Source organism: Salvelinus sp. IW2-2015, unplaced genomic scaffold (genome assembly GCF_002910315.2).
Source record: "Salvelinus sp. IW2-2015 unplaced genomic scaffold, ASM291031v2 Un_scaffold1915, whole genome shotgun sequence".
In the NCBI taxonomy this organism is placed as follows: domain Eukaryota; kingdom Metazoa; phylum Chordata; class Actinopteri; order Salmoniformes; family Salmonidae; genus Salvelinus; species Salvelinus sp. IW2-2015.
Genome location: NW_019943275.1, coordinates 24298 through 50364, shown reverse-complemented (window position 1 = coordinate 50364; position 26067 = coordinate 24298). Strand labels below are relative to the sequence as shown.

The following is a 26067-nucleotide window of genomic DNA, read 5'->3' as shown; positions in this document are numbered from 1 at the left end:
AAATAATATCTGTAAGTATAACAGAACTGATTTAGCAGGCGAAAACCCATGGAAAATCGATCCGGAAAATCTTTTTTTGGAGCTTGGAATGACTTCCAATGCAATGCTATTGAAAGATCTAATTTCCACCTCTCAGATTGCAGTTCCTATGGCTTACACTAGATGTCAACAGTCTTTATACAAGGTTTTAGGCTTGTTTTCTTTTTTTTAATGAAGAAGTATTTGTTGTCTTTCCAAGTTGAGAGCCAGGGCAAAAGTAGTATTTTTGCGCGCGTGAACGTGGGCGTACTCTTCGTTCTTTTCCTTTTCTATTGAACATAGTAATCTCCGTCTGAAATATTATAGTTTATTTAGATATTAGACAACCTGCAGATTAATAAAAAACATTGTTTGACTCGTTTGGACGAACTTTGCTGGGAACTTTTTAGAATCCTTTGTATGCATGATGAAGGAGTGGATTATTGAATTCAGTGGCGCCAGTTAAACAGCGTTTTGGGGATATAAAGAATGACTTTATCGAACAAAACGGCCATTCATTGTGTAGCTGGGACCCTTGGGATTGCAAAAAGATGAAGATCTTCAAAAGTAAGTGATTTATTTTATCGCTATTTGTTATTTCGTGATGCCTGTGCTGGTTTGGAAAATATGCTAATGTATGGCGCTGTCCTCAGACAATCGAATGCTATGCTTTCGCCTTAACGCCTTTTTGAAATCTGACAATGCAGTTCGATTACCAAGATTCTTAAGCTAAAGAATCATGTATGACACTTGTATTTTCATGAATGCTTAACATTACGATTTTGTATTTTGAATTTGGCGCGCTCAGATTTCACCGGATGTTGTCGAATTTGATCCCGCTAGCGAGATCTCGGTGCTAAGTGGGCGGASAGTGGGCGAAACCACTTGACCAGGAATTGTAAGGCTCTATTATTGGTATCCTTTGGGAAATTGTGGTTCAAATACATACAGGATCATTGTGTAGGAATTTATTTATAAAATGGAATAAATACGGTTATGTTTGTACACTATAATCAAAGTGCTTTCTAGTTATTTATTCCTGCTTGTTTAAAGACATGTTGGCACCATATCCGTGCAACACCTCTTTAATCCAGGGCATAAAGAAAGGGATTTTCATGTACACATGAGGATATTGGGAATCATCACATCTCTCAGCATAATTAAAAGCAACGATACCCTGTGCCTTGTTGTTACAAATAAGTGGTCCCCCTGAATCTCCCTGGAACACAGAACAGGAATTAGAGAACAGACATACAGAAGTGTGATTGTGAAAGGAGAATAAGCGAACACTTCAAAGGCTATTTTAGTGTTCCAGTACAGTAATGGTATAAGGAAATAAACACTGCTCATCTGATCAACTAAAACCTGTACTGGTTGTCCTCTACAGCATGTTGATTTGATGTTGATTTGATTTGATTTGGATCTCTTTTAGTCCCCATTTGGACTAATCTTCCAAGAGTCCTTAAACATTAAAATACAATTTATAATACAAAACACATTTTCACATATAAAACACTATTACAAACATTAATTTATTAATTTATTTTATTTTATTGTTGTAAAAAAATGTTTAAATTTATATATTGAAAGGTTTCTAGTTTGCTCAGTTAATTTCTTGCTCTAAATCGAAATGTTATTTTGCCTATTTCTCTTTTCTGTCTGGATAACGCATAGATGGTGGACAATCTATTCCTAGTATTTACGGAATGTCTGTCTCTTACCAACTGAAAACCGTTGTGAATAGAACTTGGCCGTTTTAAATGATGTATATTATGAAATAAAATAAGCATGTTTTATTCAATTATCTTGTCGATTGATGACCAACCAAGAGCATTGAGCATGACTGCAACAGAAGAACCATATCTCCACCTTAAAACAATCCTTGCTGCTTTGTTCTGTGCATTCTACAGCCTCCTAACTTCACTTGATGATGCATTTCCCCAGACCATAGAACAGTAGTTCACCTGACTTTTGAATTTGAATTTTTCCTGGTAAATATTTAGCTACCCTTCTGATTATGCATGCTGTTTTAATATTTTTTTTACATAAATTACTTATTTGAGACGACCATGATAAGCAGTTTTTAGCTGCACTCCCAATAGTTTTGTTTCTGCCACTTCTTCAATTTGTACTCCTCCCATACTTAATTGTATCCCATGCTGTTTTGGCCTTTTCTTACTTGAACAGACCAACATAACTTTGGTTTTCTTGGTGTTTAAAACAAGTTTGTTTTGGCAAACCCACTCCCTGATATTCTCTAAATCTCCTTGTAAAGCCTGCTGTACCTGTTGAACCGATTGACTTGCTGCATAAATTGTAGTATCATCTGCAAATATAGTAGCTTGAGTTTCAACTAAGGCATACGGAAGGTCGTTGGTATATATTAAATAAAGAAGTGGCGCAAGGCAGCTGCCCTGCGGTATTCAACAGTTTAACACATGAGGGGAAGAAAATTAACCATTGATATAGGTGGACTGTTTCCTGTCAGTTAGTTATGACTGTACCCAATTCAATGCTACCTCCTTAAAACCATAATGCATTAATTTTGTTAAAATGATTTCATGATCCACTAAATCAAATGCTGCACTGAAATCTAAAAATTGTACACCCACAAACGTGCCATTATCCATCGCATTGAGCCGCTGGTCAGTCATGTCAACCAATGCAGTGGTAGTGGAATGGTTTTTGCGATAAGCATGCTGATTGGCTGTAATCAGATAATTTTTTTCCATGAACTCCCACATTTGTCTACTCACAATACCCTCCAATATCTTACTGAGTGTAGGGAGTAGACTAATTGGTCGACTATTGGCAGGAGTAATGGGTTCTTTGCAGTCTTTCGGAATAGGACACAGTTTCGCATGCTTCCATACATTTGCAAACATCCCCTTTTCCAGTGACCAATTAAATATGTATCTCAGTGGAACTGCAATCTGGGGAGCAGCACAGCGAAGCAAAAAATTGTCCATAAGACCATAACCTGTAGATTTACCATCAGGTAATGACTTCAATAGGTTTAACACCTCCTCCACTGACACCGTTTGCAGACTAAAAGAGCAGATCTTGTTGCTCATAATATGATCATCAATCCATTGGACAATAGCTTGTTTGGAAGAATGTATGTCTACATTGTTGCTCAGTAATTACATTTTCTGTGTAAAAAAATCTGCAAAAATGATTGGCAATATCAACTGGTTTTGTTATTATTCTCCCGTCAACCTCCACACTAGATGGGCATGATGAGATAGATGTACCAAGGAAGCCCTTAACTGTGTTCCATACCTTTTTAGAATCATTTTTACAATCAATAAAAGCATTGTTGTAAAATAACTTTTTTTCCTTTCGATTCAATTTAACTGCATAATTACGTAATGTTCGATAATAATATATTAATCAATTTCTAATTTTGACTTGGCTGCTAAGACTTTTGCCATATTTCTTTGAGAAAAAAGCCTCACCCAGTTCATCATCAATCCATGGAGRTGGACGAGCACCAACTGTACTCTTTCTTATAGGGGCATGATGGTCCATTACCTCAGTGAGCAAATCAATAAAACATTCTGTAGCGTGAGTAAAATCATCCTCTAGATAAATCAGCTCCCAGGGTACAGCAGCCACATCATTTAGAAATAGCTCATGATTAAATGTTTTAACATTTCTCTTAACCACAATCCTAGGGGGTTTCTTTGGAACCTTGGTGTTCATGGTTATGGTCACAATATTATGGTCTGTCCAGCCCACTGGCATTGATCTGGCTTTTAAGCATTGCAATGGTATATTACAGAAAATCAGATCAATGCATGTGTCTGAACGATGACCCAACTTAATTGAAGATCTAGTAGTATCATTAACCATTTGTTTCAAACCACAGTTCTTGGCATATCTCATCAATTTTGTTCTATTCTAATTATTGTGATCCTTCCAATTTATATTAAAATCCCCCAAGATAAATACATCTCTGTTGCTATCTGTGGCCTGGTCAAACCCAGTACATAAGTCATCCAGATAGGACACCTTAGAGCTAGGAGGTCTATACACACATCCTACCAATATGGCTGCCTGGTGAGGCAGATGTACTTGAGCCCATAGTGCCTCTATTTGACATACATTAAGGTCATCCATCCTCTTAAAAGGTATATGATTCTGAATATACAGTGCTACACCCCCACCATTCATATTCCTGTCCCTTCTCAGTAGACTATATCCTTGAATGTTAATGTGCCCATCATTTACAGATGCATCTAAATGTGTTTCGGGTCAAAGCTAAAATATGAATATTATTAATGTTGACCAAGTTAAAATCCTCATGTATTTTGTTAGGAAGGCTACATACATTAACCTGAGCCATATGCAACCCTTTCCTTATCAAGTGGAGATCAATAGAGCATGTATTCGTTATAGTTGAAGTTGTCATGATACACTACAACACACAAACTCACATTTGAACATTAAATTAAAATAGCCAGGGAGTTACTCTAGAAAAAAAGCTGTCATCAATGCAAAGGGTGGCTACTTTGAAGAATCTCAAATAATAAATATATATTTCATTTGTTTAACACTTTTTTGGTTACTACATGATTCCGTATGTGTTATTTCATAGTTTTGATGTTTTCACTATTATTCTACAATGTAGAAAATAGTAAAAAATTAAGAAAAACCCTGGAATGAGTAGGTGTGTCCAAACTTTTGACTGGTATTGTATATTGCTTGTCACTAGAGGCCTTGATCAAAGACTCCTCCCCAACAGGGATAATTGTCTCATGGGTATATCCTACTGCTGCTCAGACACTTTACCCCTGATTGTATGCATATAACTACCTCATCTTTCACTGATATCGTTATTGATACTGTTCTTGTACGTACTGTATATTATTATTATATTTATATTGACACTATCTATTTCTGATATTGCTACTATGCAAGGAACCATTTGGCTGTACTGTTTACACCTTCTGTAGAGACCCATCCACTTGGCTGTACTGTTTACACCTTCTGTAGAGACCCATCCACTTGGCTGTACTTTTAACAACTTCTGTAGAGACCGCATCCACTTGGCTGTACTGTTTACACCTTCTGTAGAGACCCATCCACTTGGCTGTACTGTTTACACCTTCTGTAGAGACCCATCCACTTGGCAAGAGCTGGGGAGTTATAGCATTTCTCTCACATGTTCATTCATTTAGACAAGTGTGTCTGGGTAAGAGTCATCTAATATTTATAATATATTTTTATCTGAACACTTTCTGTTTACCTGGAATAGTTCGTTATTGTAGGCCACTACTTTTACCACTTTTAGTCTTAATCTTTACTACACTACTCACTGTTTATCACATGACCTCACATGTGAATCCTTCAAGAGATGGGTGGGGCGAAAGCTTTAGAGGGTGTGAACAATGGTGAATGGGTGTAAACTAAGGAGAGCTCTCCAGTAGCAGCACCAATACATTCAAAGGCCATTTTCTCAAATTTAAGGTTACATGTATATCAACTTTCAAAGCAGAATTACTTTCTCATTGTTTCTCAAAAATGCAGTGTATGATATACCATTTTGTATCTCTGTGTCTCTGCTTATATCCAATATAAAAAATACCATTTAAAATGTTGTTACGTAAGACCGAATCAAGGTGGTCGGTCAAATACAGTATACCGTTATTTCTATACATGAGTATCCACATTCTAAGAGTGTACATAAACATGTCGTCAATCACTGAATACTGTGCATATTATTTTAGGTCATAGAGAAGAGATGCTTCACAAGAGACCCAAGTCAAGTAAGTAAGTGTTTGTCTTTGTGTTCATAACAAACATGCAACACTGGTCCTGTCTTTGCCATGTTGAAAGCATTACTTTATCAGCTCCCGACTCTCTCCAGGTGACAGGTTTCACAGAGAGGAAACGCTTTAACTTCAAAAGCCCCCACTATGACTGAGAGGAACACCACAGGTCTCTGTGGTTTCAGCATGCCTCTGTGCAGTCTCTCACTCAACATCTCTCTCTCTCTCTTTCTCTCTCTCTCTCATTTCTGTGTAAATACATGACCAGTTAATTGTTTTTGGCTGCAATAGAGTGGGCCCCTAAATAGTGGAAGGCATCCTTGGTATGCTTGGAGAAATTGCGGTTCAAATGCACACAGCATAGTTATAGGAATTGATTTATTATATATGTTTTTTTTATATACTTTCAACAAATGTAATTTATTGTTATCTTAAATATGTGTTTGCTATGTTTGCAAATGGATTGTATATTTTCTGTGAACATTTCATTTTAACACGTAAAATAATAACAAACATGACACAGTAAAGATGTATTTAGTGTTTGCATTTATTTTCCAATACTAATTGCGAAAAAAAATATTTGTGTAAAATTGAGACGACATTAATCCTGGACACGAATGTATTTTCGTCTACACATGGGTATCCTTGGGATGATCACATTCCTTGTAAGAAGTAAGAGCAGACCCTGGGTCCAAGCATGGGATGCTTCCTGTGGTATTGTTGAATAGGATCCATCCTTAGTGCTTGTCCATATTTAGTCTAAGAGTTTGACCTCCAATTCCTGGAAATKAAAGCGACTTGAAGAAAACCAGTGTGGATGAACATACAAGGTGTGTGTCCCCTGCTGTAAACTATGTAGACTTAGGGTGTGTCCTATGAATCACTCTGTTTTAAAAGTACAGGAACAGATACTAGATTAGATTAGATTACTTTTATTGTCTGCTTAGGCAAATAAATACTTTCTTAAGGTCAGCACTCAGCACAGAGTCAACTCACATAATGTAGTCAGAAACAAACAATTCACAGAATCAGAGAGAGCGTCAAAACAGCAGGTCCAGGGCAAGGTAGCATTACCGGTGAACAGGTCAGGGTTCCATAGCCGGAGACAGAACAGCAGTAACTGGATCAGCAGCACAACAAGGTAGCATTACCGGTNCTGGATCAGCAGCACAACAAGGTAGCATTACCGGTGAACAGGTCAGGGTTCCATAGCCGGAGACAGAACAGCAGTAACTGGATCAGCAGCACAACCAGGTAGCATTACCGGTGAACAGGTCAGGGTTCCATAGCCGGAGACAGAACAACAGAAACTGGATCAGCAACACGACCAGGTGGAACGGGGACGGGGACAACCAGCTACCACCCAGGACACCAAGGCCCGTGGAAAAGTATTTTTCGCAGGCCCTCCTACAACCAAATAGTCAGAGGATAATCAAGTCCTTATCAGGCCCTCCTACAACCAAATAGTCAGAGGATAATCAAGTCCTTATCAAAAAGTCTTATCAGTTTGGTTCATAGGCTAATGATTTACCTCATTCGTGATCAAATTATCAAAAACTTTCACTTTTACTTTATATGCGTTCTATAAAAGCTGCAAGATTTGAGCTGTAGACCACTATACAAGAAGAGCCTGAAACATCTCAAACGATTAAGCAAGCAACCTGCCTGCCCGAAAGCATCCACTCCTTCAAGGTAATTCTGCATGTATGTCAATCTCCAGGAGGACTACATCTGTAGCTCTGTACATTGTATTACTATACCACTGTACGATTCCATTGTATTACTATACCACTGTACCATTCCATTGTATTACCATACTACTGTACCATTCCATTGTATTATAAGAAATTTTTGCTCATTCAAGGTCCCACACGGGAGTCTTTCAATGGTGAACACCTTATGCCATACAAATTAAATGAAATGTTTAATGGATTTCATTTTTTTTTWATTGTCTGTGAGCMAAAAAATTGGTAAAATACATTTAAAATACTATAGTGACTTTAGTTCAACCTAATCAATATATATATTTAGCCTCTTGGGAAGGCTATGTTGGTTTCTAGTTTGAGTTTGAAATACTTGCTATATTAGAGACCGCAGGAGCAGTAGAGATACTCTTAATGAWCGGCTATGAAAAGCCAACTGACATTTACTCCTGATTATTATTTGACCATGCTGGTCATTTATGAACATTWGAACATCTTGGCCATGTTCTGTTATAATCTCCACCCGGCACAGCCAGAAGARGACTGGCCACCCCTCATAGCCTGGTTCCTCTCTAGGTTTCTTCCTAGGTTTTGGCCTTTCTAGGGAGWTTTTCCTAGCCACCGTGCTTCTACATCTGCATTGCTTGCTGTTTGGGGTTTTAGGCTGGGTTTCTGTACAGCACTTCGAGATATTAGCTGATGTACGAAGGGCTATATARAATAAACTTGATTTGATTTGATTAGAAGTTGTAGGTTACATTTATGAGGACTATAAATGCTGGGGCCAATGGAGGGTGGATAAGAGCCAGGGGCATGAAGAGTTACTAGGTAAAGGACAAGGCAATCACATGTTTGCATCACTGATAAGGGTGGATAGCTGTGGATTAGTGATGAGGTCAGGTCAGGTCACAGGAAGTGGGAAGGAACAGTTTATTACCCACATCACTTAACTTCCTGCCTAGCAACAAAGATGTAATGTTTAGAGAAAAGGAGGAGACTTCGACCTAAAGGGGGGTATAAATACTGATGCTGGTGGGAAAATGTCCTGGTCTTTTCAGCTGTTGGACCCCATTGGACGAATGAAGTTGGTTTTAGTTTTTCCTAGTTGTCTGTCAGTTTTAACTCTGTTTATTTAGAACCTAACAGCTAAAAGAGATATCCAATTAGGAACAAGCTGGTTTAGCAAGCCACGTTATTTCAACAACAACAAAAAAGCAATATGATGACATTGAATCAACTTAGAAAACTGATTGGATTTGCTAAATTTCATAATTATAACTTTTTAATTTCAATCAATTGACAYGGTTCACATTTTTGTTGATTTCAGATTGAATTCACATTAGTTGACAACTCAATCAAATATAAAATCAAAACTAGACGTTAAACCGACGTCTTAGACCAGTGGGATTGTTCAGCCATAATCCAAGAGGATGTTGTGCATCTCCTTATTGGAAGCTTGAGGACATCATATTTGTTATAATTTCAATTYTTTAAATATTTTTKATGAAAATTGAAGAAKGGCATTTGTTAAACATTTAATAAAATGTGTATGGCCTTAGGCTACAATAAATATAACAAGTTTTCACCATTGAAAGCCTACCCATGTGAACGAATAAAATATAATATGACAGATAAGTAGTGACTTATAATCCTTCTAAAAGCTAATTAATTGCTCTTAAAAAATGATAAAAGTTAAGAAATACAATTCGGGAATATTGTAACAGCTGCATAATGCAGTAAGATAATTAACATTTATTGAGTAGCTGGCTTCTGATATAAGTTTAACAAATGCCCAACTATGCTATACCTATACCTCATTCCCAAACATTCAATGAATGCTTGAAAATGTGAAAAATGACCATATGGACGTGCTCGCTTTTCACAAATGTGTTTGTAAGTCGAGAAGCAAGTACGGGGAGTTGAACATAAGGAACAGACATCAAACAGGACAGCGTCAGAACTGGGTATGCAAAGACAAACCAACGTTAATCCTGAAGCGTGGGAACAGAGTTTAGGAACAGACAGAAATTGGTGGAGGTAATGACACAGGTGATTTTGTCCAGGTGAGTCCAATAATCGCTGATGCGCGTGACAGGGGAAGGCAGAAGTATGTAATGCTGGGGAGCCTGGCGCCTTCGAGCGCCAGGTATTTTAGTATTTTATTAGGATTCCCATTAGCTGTTGCAAAAGCAGCAGCTACTCTTCCTGGGGTTCCATGCAAAACATAATACAGAATGACATAATACAGAACCTCATTAGACAAGAACAGCTCTAAGACAGAACATCATAGGGAGAGGGAGTGGGAGCAGGTGTGACAGAAAGTATCATATTTTTACTCAAAGGTGTATATGAACATATTTTTATAAGATKTAATAGTGCTACAATGGTCAGTTCCTTTTTAAAAGTCCATAAAAATGTCAATTGAATTCCAGAAAGTCAATGGATTCCAGACAGTTTTGAAATTCAAGTATTCAGATAATGTTAAATATCTGAGGTGGATTGGGCATGTGCGTAGTTACAGGTAACCAACTTGGTGGAACTTGAAGGTGCATCTTCAGGATAATGGTTTGGTCTCATGGGGGGGAGAAAAATATGTTTTAATTGATACGGGTGAGAGATAAATAGCACATGGTCCTTTAAGAAATTTTATTATGATTTTTTTTATCATTATTTGGCTAATTGGCTGCTGTACCATTTCAAAGATACCAGCTGAAAATGAACCCAAGTGTTAGAGAGTTCTGGCTCCAGTCCGGTCCGGTCAAAAAACAGGAGACGCTCCACTCTTCAAGAACGGAGAAAATAAAGGATCTCCGGACTACAGTGATGAGGGAACCAGTGTATCTGATTGAGGTGAGACGTTGGTTTGTTAGGGAGTGAACGTTATTTATATTGAGGGATACCTGGATGGCCCTCCACCTGAGGAAAATATATATTTACCTGGACCTCCCCGAGCGTTTGAAAAAAACAAACATGTAACCCTTCCAAAAAGATAATGAAAACAAAGTAGTAGGGAATATTAAATCCCTTTTTTAGTAGGCAATCATGGTTGCAGTCCTGGGGCCGGATTCACAAAACACTTTTTACACAAAAAAAAACTGAAGAAGCTTCTTAAGAAAAACAATAAGAAGGTCATGAGGRTTGTGATCGCTCCCTTAGACAGGACACCGTCTGGACAAATGATTTGTACTTTTAATGTGTTCTATTGTTTATTTGATTTTCTGTGTAGTCCACGTTTGGAAATTTAAATATACAGATCATATTTAGGAATGTTTATTTAAATGTTTAAATCATATACTGAAGTTCTAGAGTAGCATTAAAGGGCATCCTAATAACAACATCAGTACGCTTAATACATTTTATTTGTACTTAAATTCAAAGAAAATACGTTAAATATATTAAAAGCGTTTCCAATTTAGTATGACAAGTAATAAGAATATATATATATTTTTATTATTAAAAAGTTAAAGTATTGGGATGGCCACAACTCAATATAAACAGTTCAATAAGATGTGCCCCACTCTTTCCGATTTAAAAAGGCGACTCAACAAAGATTGCACAATTCAACCGCCCTCGGTTATGTCCAGTCTGACCAGGCAGTTTCTACAGTGATGATGGAGGAACCAGTGTGTCGGATTAAGAACGACATCGCTCGTGTGTTTGAGCCCCTGGAGGAGGCTTTGAGTCATGGATCCTATATTCACCCAGGAGGTTACAAAGACTTCCATGACGACCTACAGAAGCTAACCAAGCAATACAGAACAGAGAGAGGCAGAGGAGTTATGGTATGTATGAGGACATTGGGGGGGGGCTAGCATTTAAACACATGTCCATGTTTCATACAATAACCATGCAACTGCTCGTAGGTGATCTAGTACTCTTAATAGCTGCTCTGGTCTTATTTGTGTGTGTGTGTGTGTGTTTTCAGAGTGAGGAACTATTGAGAGAATATCTGGACGAGAAGGCTAGAGTGGGGAACACTATCCTCTTGGTCGACCAGACTCTCAGCAAAGAAGAACACAAAAGTGAAGGTAAMGTCTGTATCATAATTACTGTGCCATTTGAGATGTGTGATCAGTTCCAAATTGCATAGACTTTTAACAATCAAATAATTAAATTGCATTTAAAAACAAAAAATAAATTGGGGGGGGCAGGAAATGGAAAACAAATAAGATATCAAGGCATTGTAGATTTTTCAATTTTTTATCAAATAACCATTCAAATACTTAAATAAAAGTACWAAAATAAAAGTACAAATAAAAGTTTTGGGCTGTGTAACTGAAAAACACAAGAGGCTGCTGAAGGGAGAACGGCTCATAATAATGGCCGGAACGGAGCAAGTGGAACGGCATCAAACTCCTGGAAACCCTGGAAACCATGTGTTTGATGCCATTCCACTTAAACACTCAAATACACAGATACAACTTTTTCCATAGTTTTTTCCATCCCGCTTGACTTAATCGATTTTGTGCTGATTAGTATCCTTTGTTTTGAATTTTTTTTTGCTTGCCAACAAGATTTCTTAAATTTACAATAACTTTGCTCATCAGACAGAGTGCCAGATCTGTCTGAGGTCTTTTATGGTATCATTACGATGAACCATTGCATTTCTTATGTCATCATCAATCCATGAGGCACCATTTGACCTCACAGTGTGTTTTCTTAATGGGACGTGCTTATCAACAATTCTCATCAATATTTTCATAAACACAATCAGTGCCATTTCAGGGTCATCCTCACTACCTGGGACAGCAGGTAGCCTAGTGGTTAGAGTGTTGGGCCAGTAACCAAAAGGTTGCTAGATTGAATCCCTGAGCTGACAAGGTTAAMAATCTGTTGTTCTGCCCCTGAACAAGGCAGTTAACCCAGTGTTCCTAGGCTGTCATTGTAAATAAGAATGTGTTCTTAACTGACGTGCCTAGTAAAATAAAATAAAAACGAAACACTTCTAAGCACATTCTTAACTTCATCCACAAATGAGTTCTGATTCAACTCCTTGTAGGACCTTCGGTCACTACAACCTAGTGCTCAGCCATGTTGGTAAAAATATGATCAATACAGGTTGATGATGTGGTGCTGAACCTATGCTCAGGTTGGTAGTGTCATAACTTGGAAAGAAGATGTGTCCTTAGTGGACAGTTGATGGCAATCAATTTTCAAATCACCCCCAAAATACATTTTCCTGTTTTCATCAGATACCTTATTCAACATTTCACAAATTACATGAAGATATTTCACATATGTAGCAGCAGCGAGCTAGTTAATGTTTCCAATATGGTAAATGCAAGAGCTTATATTTAATTCAAAATTAAGTCCTTGCATTGTKTGGGTGGAATCGATAAAAGACAGTACTGTGCAGCCGTCTTCATCGACCTGGCTTTCGAATGTCAACCACCGTATTTTTGTCGACAGACTATACAGCCTTGGTTTCTCAAATGACTGCCTCGCCTGGTTCACCAACTATTTCTCAGACAGATTCCACAGTGTCAAATCGGAGGGCCTGTTGTCTGGACCTCTGGCAGTCTCTATGGGGGAACCACAGGGTTAAATTCTCGGGCAGACACTTTTCTCTGTATATATCAACAATGTCGCTCTTGCTGCTGGTGATTCCCTGATCCACTGTGTTAACTAACCTCAAAACGAGCTTCAATGCCATACAACACACCTTCTGTGGCCTCCAACTGCTCTTAAATGCTAGTAAAACCAAATGCATGCTTTTCAACCGTTCGCTGCCCGCACCCGCCTGCCCGACTAGCATCACCACCCTGGACGGTTCTAACTTAGAATATGTGGACAACTACAAATACCTAGGTGTCTGGCTAGACTGTAAACTCTCCTTCCAGACTCATATTAAACATCTCCAATTCAAAATTAAATATAGAATCGGCTTCCTATTTCGCAACAAAGCCTCCTTCACTCACGCAGCCAAACATACCCTCGTAAAACTGACTATCCTACCGATCCTCGACTTCGGCAATGTCATTTACAAAATAGCTTCCAATACTCTACTCAGCAAACTGGATGCAGTCTATCACAGTGCCATCCGTTTTGTCACCAAAGCCCCATATACTGCCCACCACTGCAACCTGTATGCTCTAGTCGGCTGGCCCTCGCTACATATTCGTCGACAGACCCACTGGCTCCAGGTCATCTATAAGTCGATGCTAGGTAAAGCTCCGCCTTAACTCAGCTCACTGGTCACGATAACAACACCCACCCGTAGCACGCGCTCTAGCAGGTATTTCTGACTGGTCATCCCCAAAGCCAACACGTCCTTTGGCCGCCTTTCCTTCCAGTTCTCTGCTGCCAATGACTGGAACGAATTGCAAAAATCTCTGAAGTTGGAGACTTTTATCTCCCTCACTAACTTTAAACATCAGCTATCTGAGCAGCTAACCGATCGCTGCAGCTGTACATAGTCCATCTGTAATAACCCAATCTACCTATCTCATCCCCATATTGTTTATATTTACTTTTCTGCTCTTTTGCACACCAGTATTTCTACTTGCACATCATCATCTGCTCATTTGCTAAATTGTAATTACTTCGCTACTATGGCCTATTTATTGCCTTACCTCCTCACACCATTTGCACACACTGTACATAGACTTTCTTTTTTTCTATTGTGTTATTGATTGTACGCTTGTTTAATCCATGTGTAACTCTGTGTTGTTTTTTGTGTCGCACTGCTTTGCTTTATCTTGGCCAGGTCGCAGTTGTAAATGAGAACTTGTTCACAACTGGCCTACCTGGTTAAATAAAGGTGAAAAAAAAAATAAAAAAAAATATGACTCCGGACGTAAACTGCCACTACCTCCAATTCTATTGGCCCAGTAAGGTGCCAGAAGGGAACACGACCAGAAAACATGGGTCAAGTCCCCCAGAGAGCTTTTACACCTGTCACATGTTCGATCAATATTTGGGTGTCATTTGGATAATCTGTTTTTACTGTAATGGAGCGCATGTACAAGGCTGAGCCGGGCASAAGATGCACTCGCATCTCAAATATTTGAAACCCGGGGACCGATGCGTATCGGAGAATCGTTACATCCCTAGAACAAGTCCTCAGATCTCTAGAGAACTCTCAGATCTCTTCAGACCATGACCAAGGCTTGACAAACTGATAGCTGATTGACAGCTCTTCAGGCAACTAAGAAATAGATACACTTCCTCAGTTAAAAAGCTAATTCAAACTACTTTCTCAAAATGTTTGGCTATCTACCAGGAAGTTTGAAAAGACAGGCTGAGTGGGCGGGGAGATTATATTCACGAGCTTGCCTTGACTGACACCCCTTTGAAACACCTATCTCAAGCAACTTTGATGCGGTGTTGCARTAAAATCGTCTCAAGAAAATGTGGTGATACACAAAGGAACTTAAAACTATATTGAAATTGCATCAATGGTGTAATTTTTTTATATATACATCTCCCGTTTGGCATGTCTCTTATGATGCGGTTCACAGCAGCACTGATGAAAGTGTTGACTTGGCAACTGCAGCAGAGTTTTGAAGAACCCTTCCCTCCCTCGTGTTCCATGCTAGCTGAAGACCTACAGTAGCTAGCCAGTAACTAGCTAACACCAGACACAGATGAAGACCTAGCTAGCCAGTAACTAGCTAACRCCAGACACATATCAAGACCTAGCTAGCCAGTAACTAGCAAACACCAGACACAAATGAAGACCTAGCTAGCCAGTAACTAGCTAACACCAGACACAGATGAAGACCAAGCTAGCCAGTAACTAGCTAACACCAGACACAGATGAAGACCTAGCTAGCCAGTAACTAGCTAACACCAGACACAGATGAAGACCTAGCTAAGCCCAGAACTAGCTAACCACCAGACACAGATGAAGACCAGCTAGCCAGTAACTAGCTAACACCAGACACAATGAAGACCTAGCTAGCCAGTAACTAGCTAACACCAGGACACATAGAAGACCTAGCTAGCCAGTAACTAGCTAACACCAGACACATATTAAGACCTAGCTAGCCAGTAACTAGCTAACACCAGACACAGATGAAGACCTAGCTAGCCAGCAACTAGCTAACACCAGACACATATGAAGAACTAGCTAACACCAGACACAGATGAAATGGGAAACACATAAGAATATTTTCCATAGATGAATAGGGTAAACTTCTTATTATTTTGGCTGACACCCTACAGTCAAATTTTAGCACCGGTTAGAGTAGCTATTGAGCTATATAAACCACGCCACCTCTAATAACACTCCTTCTCCAATGTTGGTTAGAAGGTCGTACTTATTTAAATAGGTAAGAGAATATAATGTTACCATTGGTGTATTTAAATGAGAGAGTTAGGGTGATGTCACCCTATCTCTTGAATAATCCCGCCTCCTGAAACCAAGTGTTTGACACGGGAGGGGATCAGTAACTTTATGATCCAACTGTATCAATGTAGAAGCATCAATCATATTTCAGACTTTGGTCATCAATACTTTGATCTGGTTTCATCCAAATATTATCACATTTCATGAAAAACTTGATTTTGACTGTTCATGACCTTTAATGCACTAAAACCTGTGGATTCCTCTCCTTTCTTGCCTAAGCATGTCGTTTCAGACTAAGTAGTTTCAGACTAAATTAAGATAAATGCTGCTTTTAAATCAGCATTTTATCGCAGAATAATTTTAATTTGAAAGAAATGGTGGTATGACTGGCCCTGGTCAGTCAGCTGACTGCTCTTCCCCCAGACAGCTTTCAGTTGGCTCAATGGAAGATCAATCAACTTCGAGTGAATCTTTGTTTTCACTTTAGCAATTTTCTGCTGGTGGTATGCTAGACGCCTTGCTTAAGATGTAAAGAAATCCACTGGAGTTGATGTACAGTGCATGTAGTTCGCTATATTCAGTAAAGAGACAAAATGGAGACTATATACAGTAAAGAGACAAAATGGAGACTATATACAGTAAAGAGACAATATGGAGGCTATATACAGTAAAGAGACAACATGGAGGCTATATACAGTACAGAGATAAAATGGAGGCTATATACAGTAAAGAGACAATATGGAGGCTATATACAGGGGATAACGGTACCAGGTCAACGTGCGGGGGTACAGGATAGTCGAGGTAATGTGTACATGTAGGTAGGCTATATACAGGGGATAACGGTACCAAGTCAATGTACGGGGGGTACAGGTTAGTCTTTTTCGGTAATTGTGCCACCAACTGAATTTTGCTCTGTCAGGATTACCCCTGAAGTAATGTTTACATACCCTACATTACTCATCTCATATGTATATACTGTACTCTATACCATCTACTGCATCTTGCCATCTTTATGTAATGTATCACTAGCCACTTTAAACTATGCCACTTTATGTTTACATAACCTACATTACTCATCTCATATGTATATACTGTACTCTATACCATCTACTGCATCTTGCCTATGCCGTTCGGCCATCTCTCATCCATATATCTTTATGTACATATTCTTATTCATTCCTTTACACTTGTGTGTGTATATGGTAGTTGTTGTGAAGTTGTTAGATTACTTGTTAGATATTACTGCATGGTCGGAACTAGAAGCACAAGCATTTCGTTACACTCGCATTAACATCTGCTAACCATGTGTATGTGACAAATACAATTTGATTTGATTTGATTTCAAGTAACCCCTCATACACTTTTTACCAGTAGGCGTATGGTCTCATGAGTCTTCTCAAGGGTTCCCTGTGTATAGGCCAATATCTTTTTGAGCTTCAATCTACCTTTTACTGCCTGGCAGAAAGCCTTTGTTGAATTGAAGCTGGTTCTTAATGCAGGTAAAAAAAAAACTAGTTTATGCTCTTTCTAAATCCCATTAAAAACATTCTGATTATTTGTGCACTCACTGATCTTATCTAGGCATCTGGATTGACGACAGAATTTCCTACGGAAAAAATGTTGACGATTTAGTTAAGAAATTGAGAATTAAAATAGGCTTCCTGTACAGGAACAGATCATGCCTTTCATTACATATCAGAAATAAATAATTAAATTAACATTTATTCCACTTTCGACTATGGCAGTAYGATCTAGACCAGGGGTGGGCAACTCCAGTCCTCCAGAGCCTGATTGGTGTCACACGTTTTCTACATCTGTCACGCCCTGACTTTAGTTATATTTCTTTTCTTTATTATTTGGTTAGGTCAGGGTGTGACAAGGTGTGGTTTGTTTTAGTTTTTGTATTGTCTAGTGTTTTTGTCTTGTCTAGGGTTTTTGTTATCTATGGGGATTTTGGATTGTCTAGGGGTTTGTAGGTTTATGGTGGTCTGAGTGGGTTCCCAATCAGAGCCAGCTGTTTCTCGTTGTCTCTGATTGGGTAGCCTATTTAAGTTGCCATTTTCCATGTTGGTTTTATGGGTAGTTGTTTTCTGTTTTGTGTTGGTCACCTTACAGGACTGTTTCGATTTTCGTTTATTCACTTTGTTATTTTGTATTTAGTGTTCAGTTTTCATTAAAGTATGAACACTTACCACGCTGCGTTTTGGTCCGATCCTTCSTGTTCATCAGACGAAGAAGATCGTTACAACATCCCCTGCAAACACAGCTGATTAATCAAATGTTATTCTAAACTGAAGATCATGATTAGGTGATTATTGGAGTCAGGTGTGTTAGCTGGGACTGGGTCAAAACTGTGACACCTATCAGGCCCTCGAGGACTGGAATTGCCCAACCCCTGATCTATATGAATGCAGCTTCCACTGTATTGAAGCTCTTAGACACAGTGTACCATAGAGCTCTACGTTTTATTAAGGGCGATAGGTTCAGCACACATCACTGCATTTTGTATCAAAAAGTAGACCGGCCCTCTTTGAGGTCTTGTAGATGGATGCATTGCACTTTGTTTATGAAGCCCTCTCCCATAAACTCCCACCATACCTTACTACATTGTGGATGTACAGGCATATGGCTGCCGGACMCGGGCTCAGGGATGGCTAATATTAGAGATCCTGTAAAAGAGACCTTGGTCTCAGTGTGACTTCCCTGTTTAAAAAAATAATACTAATAAAAACAAATCATATAGCGCAATTGCTTTCTGTTGAGTGGGACAATGCCTGAGATCCATTGAACCTCTCTCTCTCTCTCTCTCTCTCTCTCTCTCTCTCTCTCTCCTCTCTCTCTCTCTCTCTCTCTCTCTCTCTCTCTCTCTCTCTCTCTTCTCTCTCCTCTTCTCTCTCTCTCTCTCTCTCCTCTCTCTCTCTCTCTCTCTCTCTCTTCTCTCTCTCCCTCTTCTGCAGTGGAGAGGGTAAAGGCAAGGAGGCAGCAGAACAGGCTCGGAGAGCGGCAGAAGAGCAGATTCAGATTCAGCAACAGCTGATGGAAAAGATTGCAAAAGAACGAGAGATCAACAAACAGGAATATAAACAAGTGCTGGATGCCAGACTTAAGGTAAGGAAGGTAGGAGAGGGAGATATTTTCTGATATCCCTTTCATATCTAGACAAAAACCTTTACCAAACCATCTTCTTAGCTAGCYKGCTAGCCAGTTCAAATAATAAYCACAAATTATGACAAAATTGACTGCAGCCAACTTGCATTCATTATAACAGGAAAATGAACACATTACAAGATAATTATTTACAAGTTACAAGTTGCTGCCAAAYATATTGGCACCCTTGCACTTTTCTAAAATACTTCCCTATTCTAAAATAAAAAACATGTTCTGGTCTTCACATGTTGTTATGTGATTGTCAATATTGCAGAAACAAATGTGTTTTGGGAAACTTAAGTAAACAATTTCAATTAAGAAARACAAAAGACATGGACAAAATKATTGGCACCCAGGAGCTTTAGCAAAGACAACTGCAAAAATATACTTATTTTAGCCATCAATTAGCTTGCTAGACCTTTCTACTGGCAATTTGGCCCATTCGTTAGAAACAAACTGCTCAATTCTTCAATGTTTGAGTGTAGCCTTCCACCAACAGCTGCTTTCAGATCTCGCTATAGGTTTGTGATGAGATTCAGATTTAGACTCATTGCTGGTCCAGTGTTTATTCTTGAACCGTTCCTTGGTGCTCTTTGATGTGTGTTTGGGTTGTTGTCCTGCTGGAAGACCCACAACCTTCAACAGAGACCCAGTTTTTGGACATATTGCACTCAAAAAAMCTTGATAATCTGCTGATTTAATTATGTCTTGCACATGTTCAAYACCCCCAGTAMCAAAGGCAGCAAAGCAACCCCACAGTATTATCAAACCTCCCCATCCTTGATCTGATTCAAGATGGTGCCAACAGACACAGAAGCCCTGTTTGTAGTTTCTAGCTAACTTTGCAATATTGTAAAACATTTTGTCGTACATTTTGTCTTTGCTCAGAACGTTTCTGGTATAATTTTCTGCAACCGACAATAACTATTGAACATTAGATCACTCACCACAAATTAGATTTCTCTGGACCGAATCCTTTGTTTGGACTTCCATCCTGGGCGTTCAACCAAAATGACATCTCCGGAGGAGAGGAAAGAGAGGTGGTGTTCTCGTCAGAAGGAAGGCAAACCGTCCACCGCTTCCCAATGTATTACTTGCCAATGTTCAGTCTTTGGACAATAAGGTAGACGAGCTCAGGGCGAAGATCTCCTTTCAGAGAGACATCAGGGACTGTAACATACTCTGTTTCACGGAATCATGGCTTTCTCCGGATATACTGTCCCTTTAGCCAGCRGGGTTCTCCGTCCATTGCGCAAACAGGACAAAATAACTCAACATGAAAACAAAGACGGAGGTTTATGTTTCATGATTAATAACTCATGGTGTGRTTGTGGCAACATACAGGAAATGAAGACCTTTTGTTCACAGAATCKGGAATAMCTCACTATCAAATGCTGACMCCATTTCCTCCCAAGATAATTTTCAGCAGTTATTGTTACAGCCATGTATATTCCCCCTCAAGCTGACACCACRTTGGTACCCAAGGATCTGTCCGGGGCTTCGAACAAACTGGATACTGCATTTTTTGAGGCCACATTTGTCGCTGGTGACTTTAACTTCYTCGGGGTAGGGGGCAGCATTTTCACYTTTGGATAAATAGCATGCCCAAATTCAACTGCCTGCTACTCATCCCCAGAATATAAGAYMTGCATATYATTAGTAGATTTGGATAGAAAACACTCTGACRTTTCTAAAACTGTTTGAATCATGTCTGTGAGTATAACAGAACTTATGTAGCAGGCAAAACCCCGWGAACAAACCATTCAKWTTTTTTKTTKTTKAGGTCACTGTCTTTTCAAWGAGGTTTCATTGGGAAACCAGATTTCTAAGGGACTTGTTTGCAGTTCCTACCGCTTCSACTTGATGTCACCAGTCCTTAGAAATTGGTTGAGGTTTYTCCTTTGTGTAATGAAGAAGTATGGCCATCTTGAATGACAGTCACATGAAGTGAATTGTTTGAGAGAGGCACATTACCAGAAAAGTTGCGTCAGTTTGTTTTCTTTTTGTATTGAACACAGATCATCCCGTCTTCAGTTTGATCGATTATTAACGTTTAAAAATACCTAACGTTGTATTACAAAACTAGTTTGAAATGTTTTGGTAAAGTTTACATGTAACTTTTTGAGATATTTTGTAGTGGCGTTGCACAAGTTGGAAGCTGTGTTTTTCTGGATGAAACGCGCAAAATAAATTGACATTTTGGATATATATGGACGGAATTAATCGAACAAAAGGACCATTTGTGATGTTTATGGGACATATTGGAGTGCCAACAAAAGAAGTTCGTCAAAGGTAGGCATGAATTATATTTTTATTGCTGATATTTGTGGCATGCCTGCAGTGTTGAAATATGCTACTCTCTTTGTTTACTGTTGTGCTATCATCAGATAATACCATCTTATGCTTTCGACGAAAAGCCTTTTTGAAATCTGACATGTTGGCTGGAATCACAACGAGTGTAGCTTAAATTTGTTATCTTACATGTGTGATTTAATGAAAGTTTGATTTTTATAGAATTTTATTTGAATTTGGCGCTCTGCATTTTTCCTGGCTATTGGCCAGGTGGGACGATTGCGTCCCACCTACCCCAGAGAGGTTAACATACGGAATCTGAGGAAAGTGCTTCTGGTATTGCAAATGAAACATTGCTTGTCCCTTGACCCGAGACAGCTACAAGGCTCTCCCTTTGGCAAATCAGATCATGSCCCCATCCTGCTGTTTCCCTATAGGCAGAAAGTAAAATAGGAAGGACCAATTGGAATCTACGCCACAGGACTGTTTWGATCATGTGGACTGGGATATGTTCCCGGGTCCGGGTCACTTCTCGATCAAAGAGGCAGAGCYGCTGACTGAGTTGCTGACGTTGGCCCTCACAGCTCACRAGGACGTTGGGCTCCCTGTCTTAATGGCCGACATGAGTAAGTCTTTTAAGCTTGTTGACCCTGGCAATGCTGCCAGACCGGACAGAATCCCAAGCCGCATCCTCAGAGGATGCACAGACCAGCTGGCTGTTGTGTTTATGGACATATCTTCCAATCCCAATATGTTGTCTGCACATGCTATAAGATGTTCACCATTGTTCCTGTTCCCAACCAAGCTAAGGTAAATGGAACTAACGGATTTTCACCCTGTTGTACTCACTCTGTCCTCATTAAGTGCTTTGCGAGGCAAGTCAAGGACCACATCACCTCCACATTAACTGACCCTCTCAACCCACTACAATTTGCATATCACCCCAACAGATCAACGGATGACACAATCGCCATTGCACTGCACACCGTCCTATCCCACCTGGACAAGAGGATTACCTATGTGAGAATTCTGTTCATCGACTACAGTTCGGCTTTCAACACCATAGTGCCCTCCAAGATCATCTCTAAGCTCAGGGCCCTGGCACCGAACCCTACCCTGTGCAACTGGGTACTAGACTTCATGGCAGGTGGTGAGGGTAGCCAACAACACCTCCGCCAYGATGATCCTTAACACGGGGCCGCCGGAGGTGTGACTGCGGGCTAGGCATGACTCCAACTCAATCATCAAGTTTACTGACGACACGACAGTGGTAGGCCTGATTGCCAACAACGATGAGACAGCCTACAGGGAGGTGGTTAGAGCCCTGGCAGAGTGGTGCCAAGAAAAATAAGCTCCTCCTCATTGTCAATAAAACAAATGAGCTGATCGTGGTCTACAGGAGACACCAGTGAGAGCACATCCCCATCTACATCAACAGGGCTGCAGTGGAGACGGTCTAAAGTTTCAAATTCCTGAAATGTTCCCACCACATCGACACCGTGGTGAAGAAGATACAACAGCGCCTCTTCAACCTCAGGAGGCTGAAGAAATTTGGCATGGCCATTGTCGTGGCAATTTCCTGTATTACCAAATGATGAGAGAGTAAACCACACACCAGTCAGAGTTATACTTAAACTTCACCTTTAATAATCATTAAGCTTTTGCAATAGCATTTGACTTTCAACATTTCAGTATTTCTAATGAAAAGTTGAGAGTGCCCAACATAATGGCAACTGAGATCTTTTATAGCAAATATCCACCCCCTAGTCAACATGACAAACCACAGATAATAGGAACTGCTTCACAAATAAAGACTTATACTTTAGAGAGGAGTATCCCATACAGAGACAGCATTCGCTATACATTATCGTTAAGTTTGGTCTTCTAAACAAGGTTCTAATCTCATCCTTGATACTTCACTGTCTACCAAAACATTACCTCATCCAATGGAATATATCAATTGTCAATACTAGATACTCCCAAACGTGGACAAACTCAAAATCAGACAGTGAGCCTCTTTGGTCATATACTAGGTCAAGATAAGGGCRACCTCAGAGGGGAAATACAATGGTTCCAGACACAGCCATACTCTTTCCCCCAATGAGAAAAGTAGGGAGTGACTGGCGTACAGACATTKTATGAGATAGCGACAATGGTTCCCCATTAATAAYGCCATCCCTTCACATGGTTTAGGAATAGTTACATTGACATATGAAGAMAAGCCTGACCTCTCCCCTCTCTGCGCYCCAATGTGACTAAGCCCTAGCTGAGAAGTGATAACTGCAACTACCAACCCTATAGACAAAGKGAAAGATTTKAATGACAAGTATCTCACAAGCATATGATGAAAATAAAACATCTTATCTATGTTACCYAACTCATTCTGATTCATCCCCAACACCATCGAGAGCATTCTGTCAGGCTGCTTCATCACCTGGTAAGGCAACTCTGAGTCTGCCCTCCAGGACATCTCTAGCACTAGGAGTCATAGGAAGGCCAAAAATATCACCAAGGACCTCAGCCTCCAGGGTGTCATGGCCTGTTCACTCTGCTACCATCTAGCAGACTGAGACGGTACAGGTGCATCAAAGCCAGGACAGAGAGACTGAGAAACAACTTCTATTTCCAGGCTATCAGACTGTTGAACAGTCATCACTCACTGGCCACCGCCCGGGTCACTCACTGGCCACCGCCCGGGTCACTCACTGGCCACCGCCCGGAACTCTGGCCGGCAACTAAAACACTAAGACTAGCCAACTACTTCCCTGTACTCTGCATTGCACTTTAGAGAGTGCTGCCCCGTGAATATAGAGTAATTGAACACTGGTCACGTTAACAACATTTAAGTATTGTTTTACCTACTGTTCGACTGCGCCATTTGAGCTAGAAACATAAACAWTTTGCTGCACCTGCYTTAAAATCAGCTAATCTGTGTACRCAACCAATAAACTTTGATCTGATTGAATTATATTGAGGATGTTGTTTTATTTGAATGCTTCATTTGGTTGGTAAACATTGGATGACCTCACTACTAAAGGCCACACAAGAAAAGCCGCATTGAACTTAGCAAAAATAAAATAACTAAAAACAGCTTTAATCCTTGGAAAATGTTTTGCTGGACGCAATTAACCTTTCAGTGGGCTTAACATGACTGTGTTAGCTATGGCCCTGTTGCAGCTCAGACCTTAGACAGGAAGTATTAATAATATGACTGTGTTTAACTATGGCCTGTGGGCAGCTCAGAGACTTAGACAGGTAGTCTTAAACTAAATTAAGAAGCTCCTTGGCAATACGATCAGCAACTATACTGACTGATGACCAATGAAACATTCAAAGAATAGAAGCACCCTCACAAAGTCAAACATTGGGGAGGAGGTTTGGATAATGTTCTGGGGTTGTTTCGCTGCCTCTGGTTATGGGCGCCTTGAAGTGTGCAAGACATTATGAAATCAGGAGATTATTAAGTTGTTTTTGGAGGGCAATGTTTAATTTCCGCGGTCAACACAAAAAGTGGGTCTCTGTTTTGATGGTTAATGGGTCTTCCAGCAGGACAACACCATTAACACATTTTAGACATAGCGTTTAAAATTGTACGGCTCTTTTGTAACGTTCTTCGTCCGGGCCGTAAAGAGAGGAGGACCAAAATGCAGCGTGATGATTATCCATTTTAATAGGATACTTGCAAACAAGAACGAAAAACAATAAACCGACAATAAACCTAATACCGAAACAGTCCCATACTAGTAAACACAGGACACACCATAAGCCGAAAAACAATCACCCACCCACCCACCAAGACAAACAGGCTAACCTAAATATGGCTCCCAATCGAGACAACGCTAAACACCTGCCTGCTGATTGAGGAACCATATCAGGCCAAACCACATAGAAATCGACAAACTAGACATACAACATAGAATGCACCCCCCAGATCACACCCTGACCAAACCAAAAACATAGAAACATACAAAAGCAATACTATGGTCAGGGGGCGTGACATCTTTAAACTTATTCAAACATTCCAAATCACGGTTGTTTTTCTTTCGTTGTATATTCTTCTACCAGCATCTATTGTGGTTATATTCTACTACATTCCTTTCACATTTTCAACAAACTTCAAAGTGTTTTCTTTTAAATGGTACCAAGAATATGCAATAATCCTTGCTTCAGGTCCTGAGTTACAGGCCAGTTAGATTTGGGTATGTCATTTATGGAAGGGGAAAAATTCGACCTTGAGCAGGGGTTAAAATCCACGGGCCTAAGGTCGCAGTATTTGATTCCTTTAGAGGATTTACGATAGAAACACCAAAAAAGCTATTTAGAATGGTTTTTCAAGCACTTAAAATAGTATTATTATTATTTTATAACTACTGCAATCATGGATTTTGTTTTAAGCTGATTTAAGCAGGCACAACCTTTTCCCTTAAAATCAAAAGTTTTCTACTTGTTCATTTGTTTTCGTTATTACATTTCAGGAGCTGAAGGACCTAACGGATAAAGGCTTTAAGGAAATAGGGGATATACATGAAGAAACAAAAACGGCATTCAAAGTAACGATAATCCAACTTCTCAAAATAATGTCTCCAAAATGCTAGGATGGAGTTGGGACCGATTTGTTTTCCTTTGTTTCCTGGCGTTGGCACTGCGATTGGGGGCTGGCTTTATTGCCAGGGGGCGGTCTTATTGCCAGGGGGGAGAGGCGGTCTTATGCCAGTGCGTCTATTGCCACGTGGGCGGTTTATTGCCGAGTGGCGCAGCCTCTTATTGAGCAGCAGTGCTCAGACTAGCGGCCGCTTAGACTACGCATCAGAATCGGTAAAGTAACATGTCCCAGTGTTTTTAC

The 26067-nt window shown here is 39.8% G+C and overlaps 1 protein-coding gene across 3 annotated transcripts; it reads left to right on the top strand.

The window, feature by feature from the left end:
• Positions 1-6954: 6954 nt before the first annotated feature.
• LOC112072407 (guanylate-binding protein 3-like) lies at positions 6955-25901 on the top strand. 3 transcript variants are annotated; one of them, XM_024139813.2, is made up of 6 exons: positions 6955-7484; positions 10198-10345; positions 11032-11277; positions 11421-11523; positions 18743-18893; positions 25700-25901. In XM_024139813.2, the coding sequence occupies exons 2-5, from the start codon at positions 10211-10213 to the stop codon at positions 18820-18822; spliced, it is 564 nt and encodes a 187-aa protein (XP_023995581.1). In that variant the 5' UTR covers positions 6955-7484; positions 10198-10210; the 3' UTR covers positions 18823-18893; positions 25700-25901. The 3 variants fall into 3 exon arrangements, with proteins under 3 accessions (XP_023995581.1, XP_070295887.1, XP_070295888.1); XM_070439786.1 differs by having other exon boundaries at positions 11421-11528; positions 18750-18893; XM_070439787.1 differs by lacking the exon at positions 10198-10345 and having other exon boundaries at positions 11421-11528; positions 18750-18893.
• Positions 25902-26067: the final 166 nt, after the last annotated feature.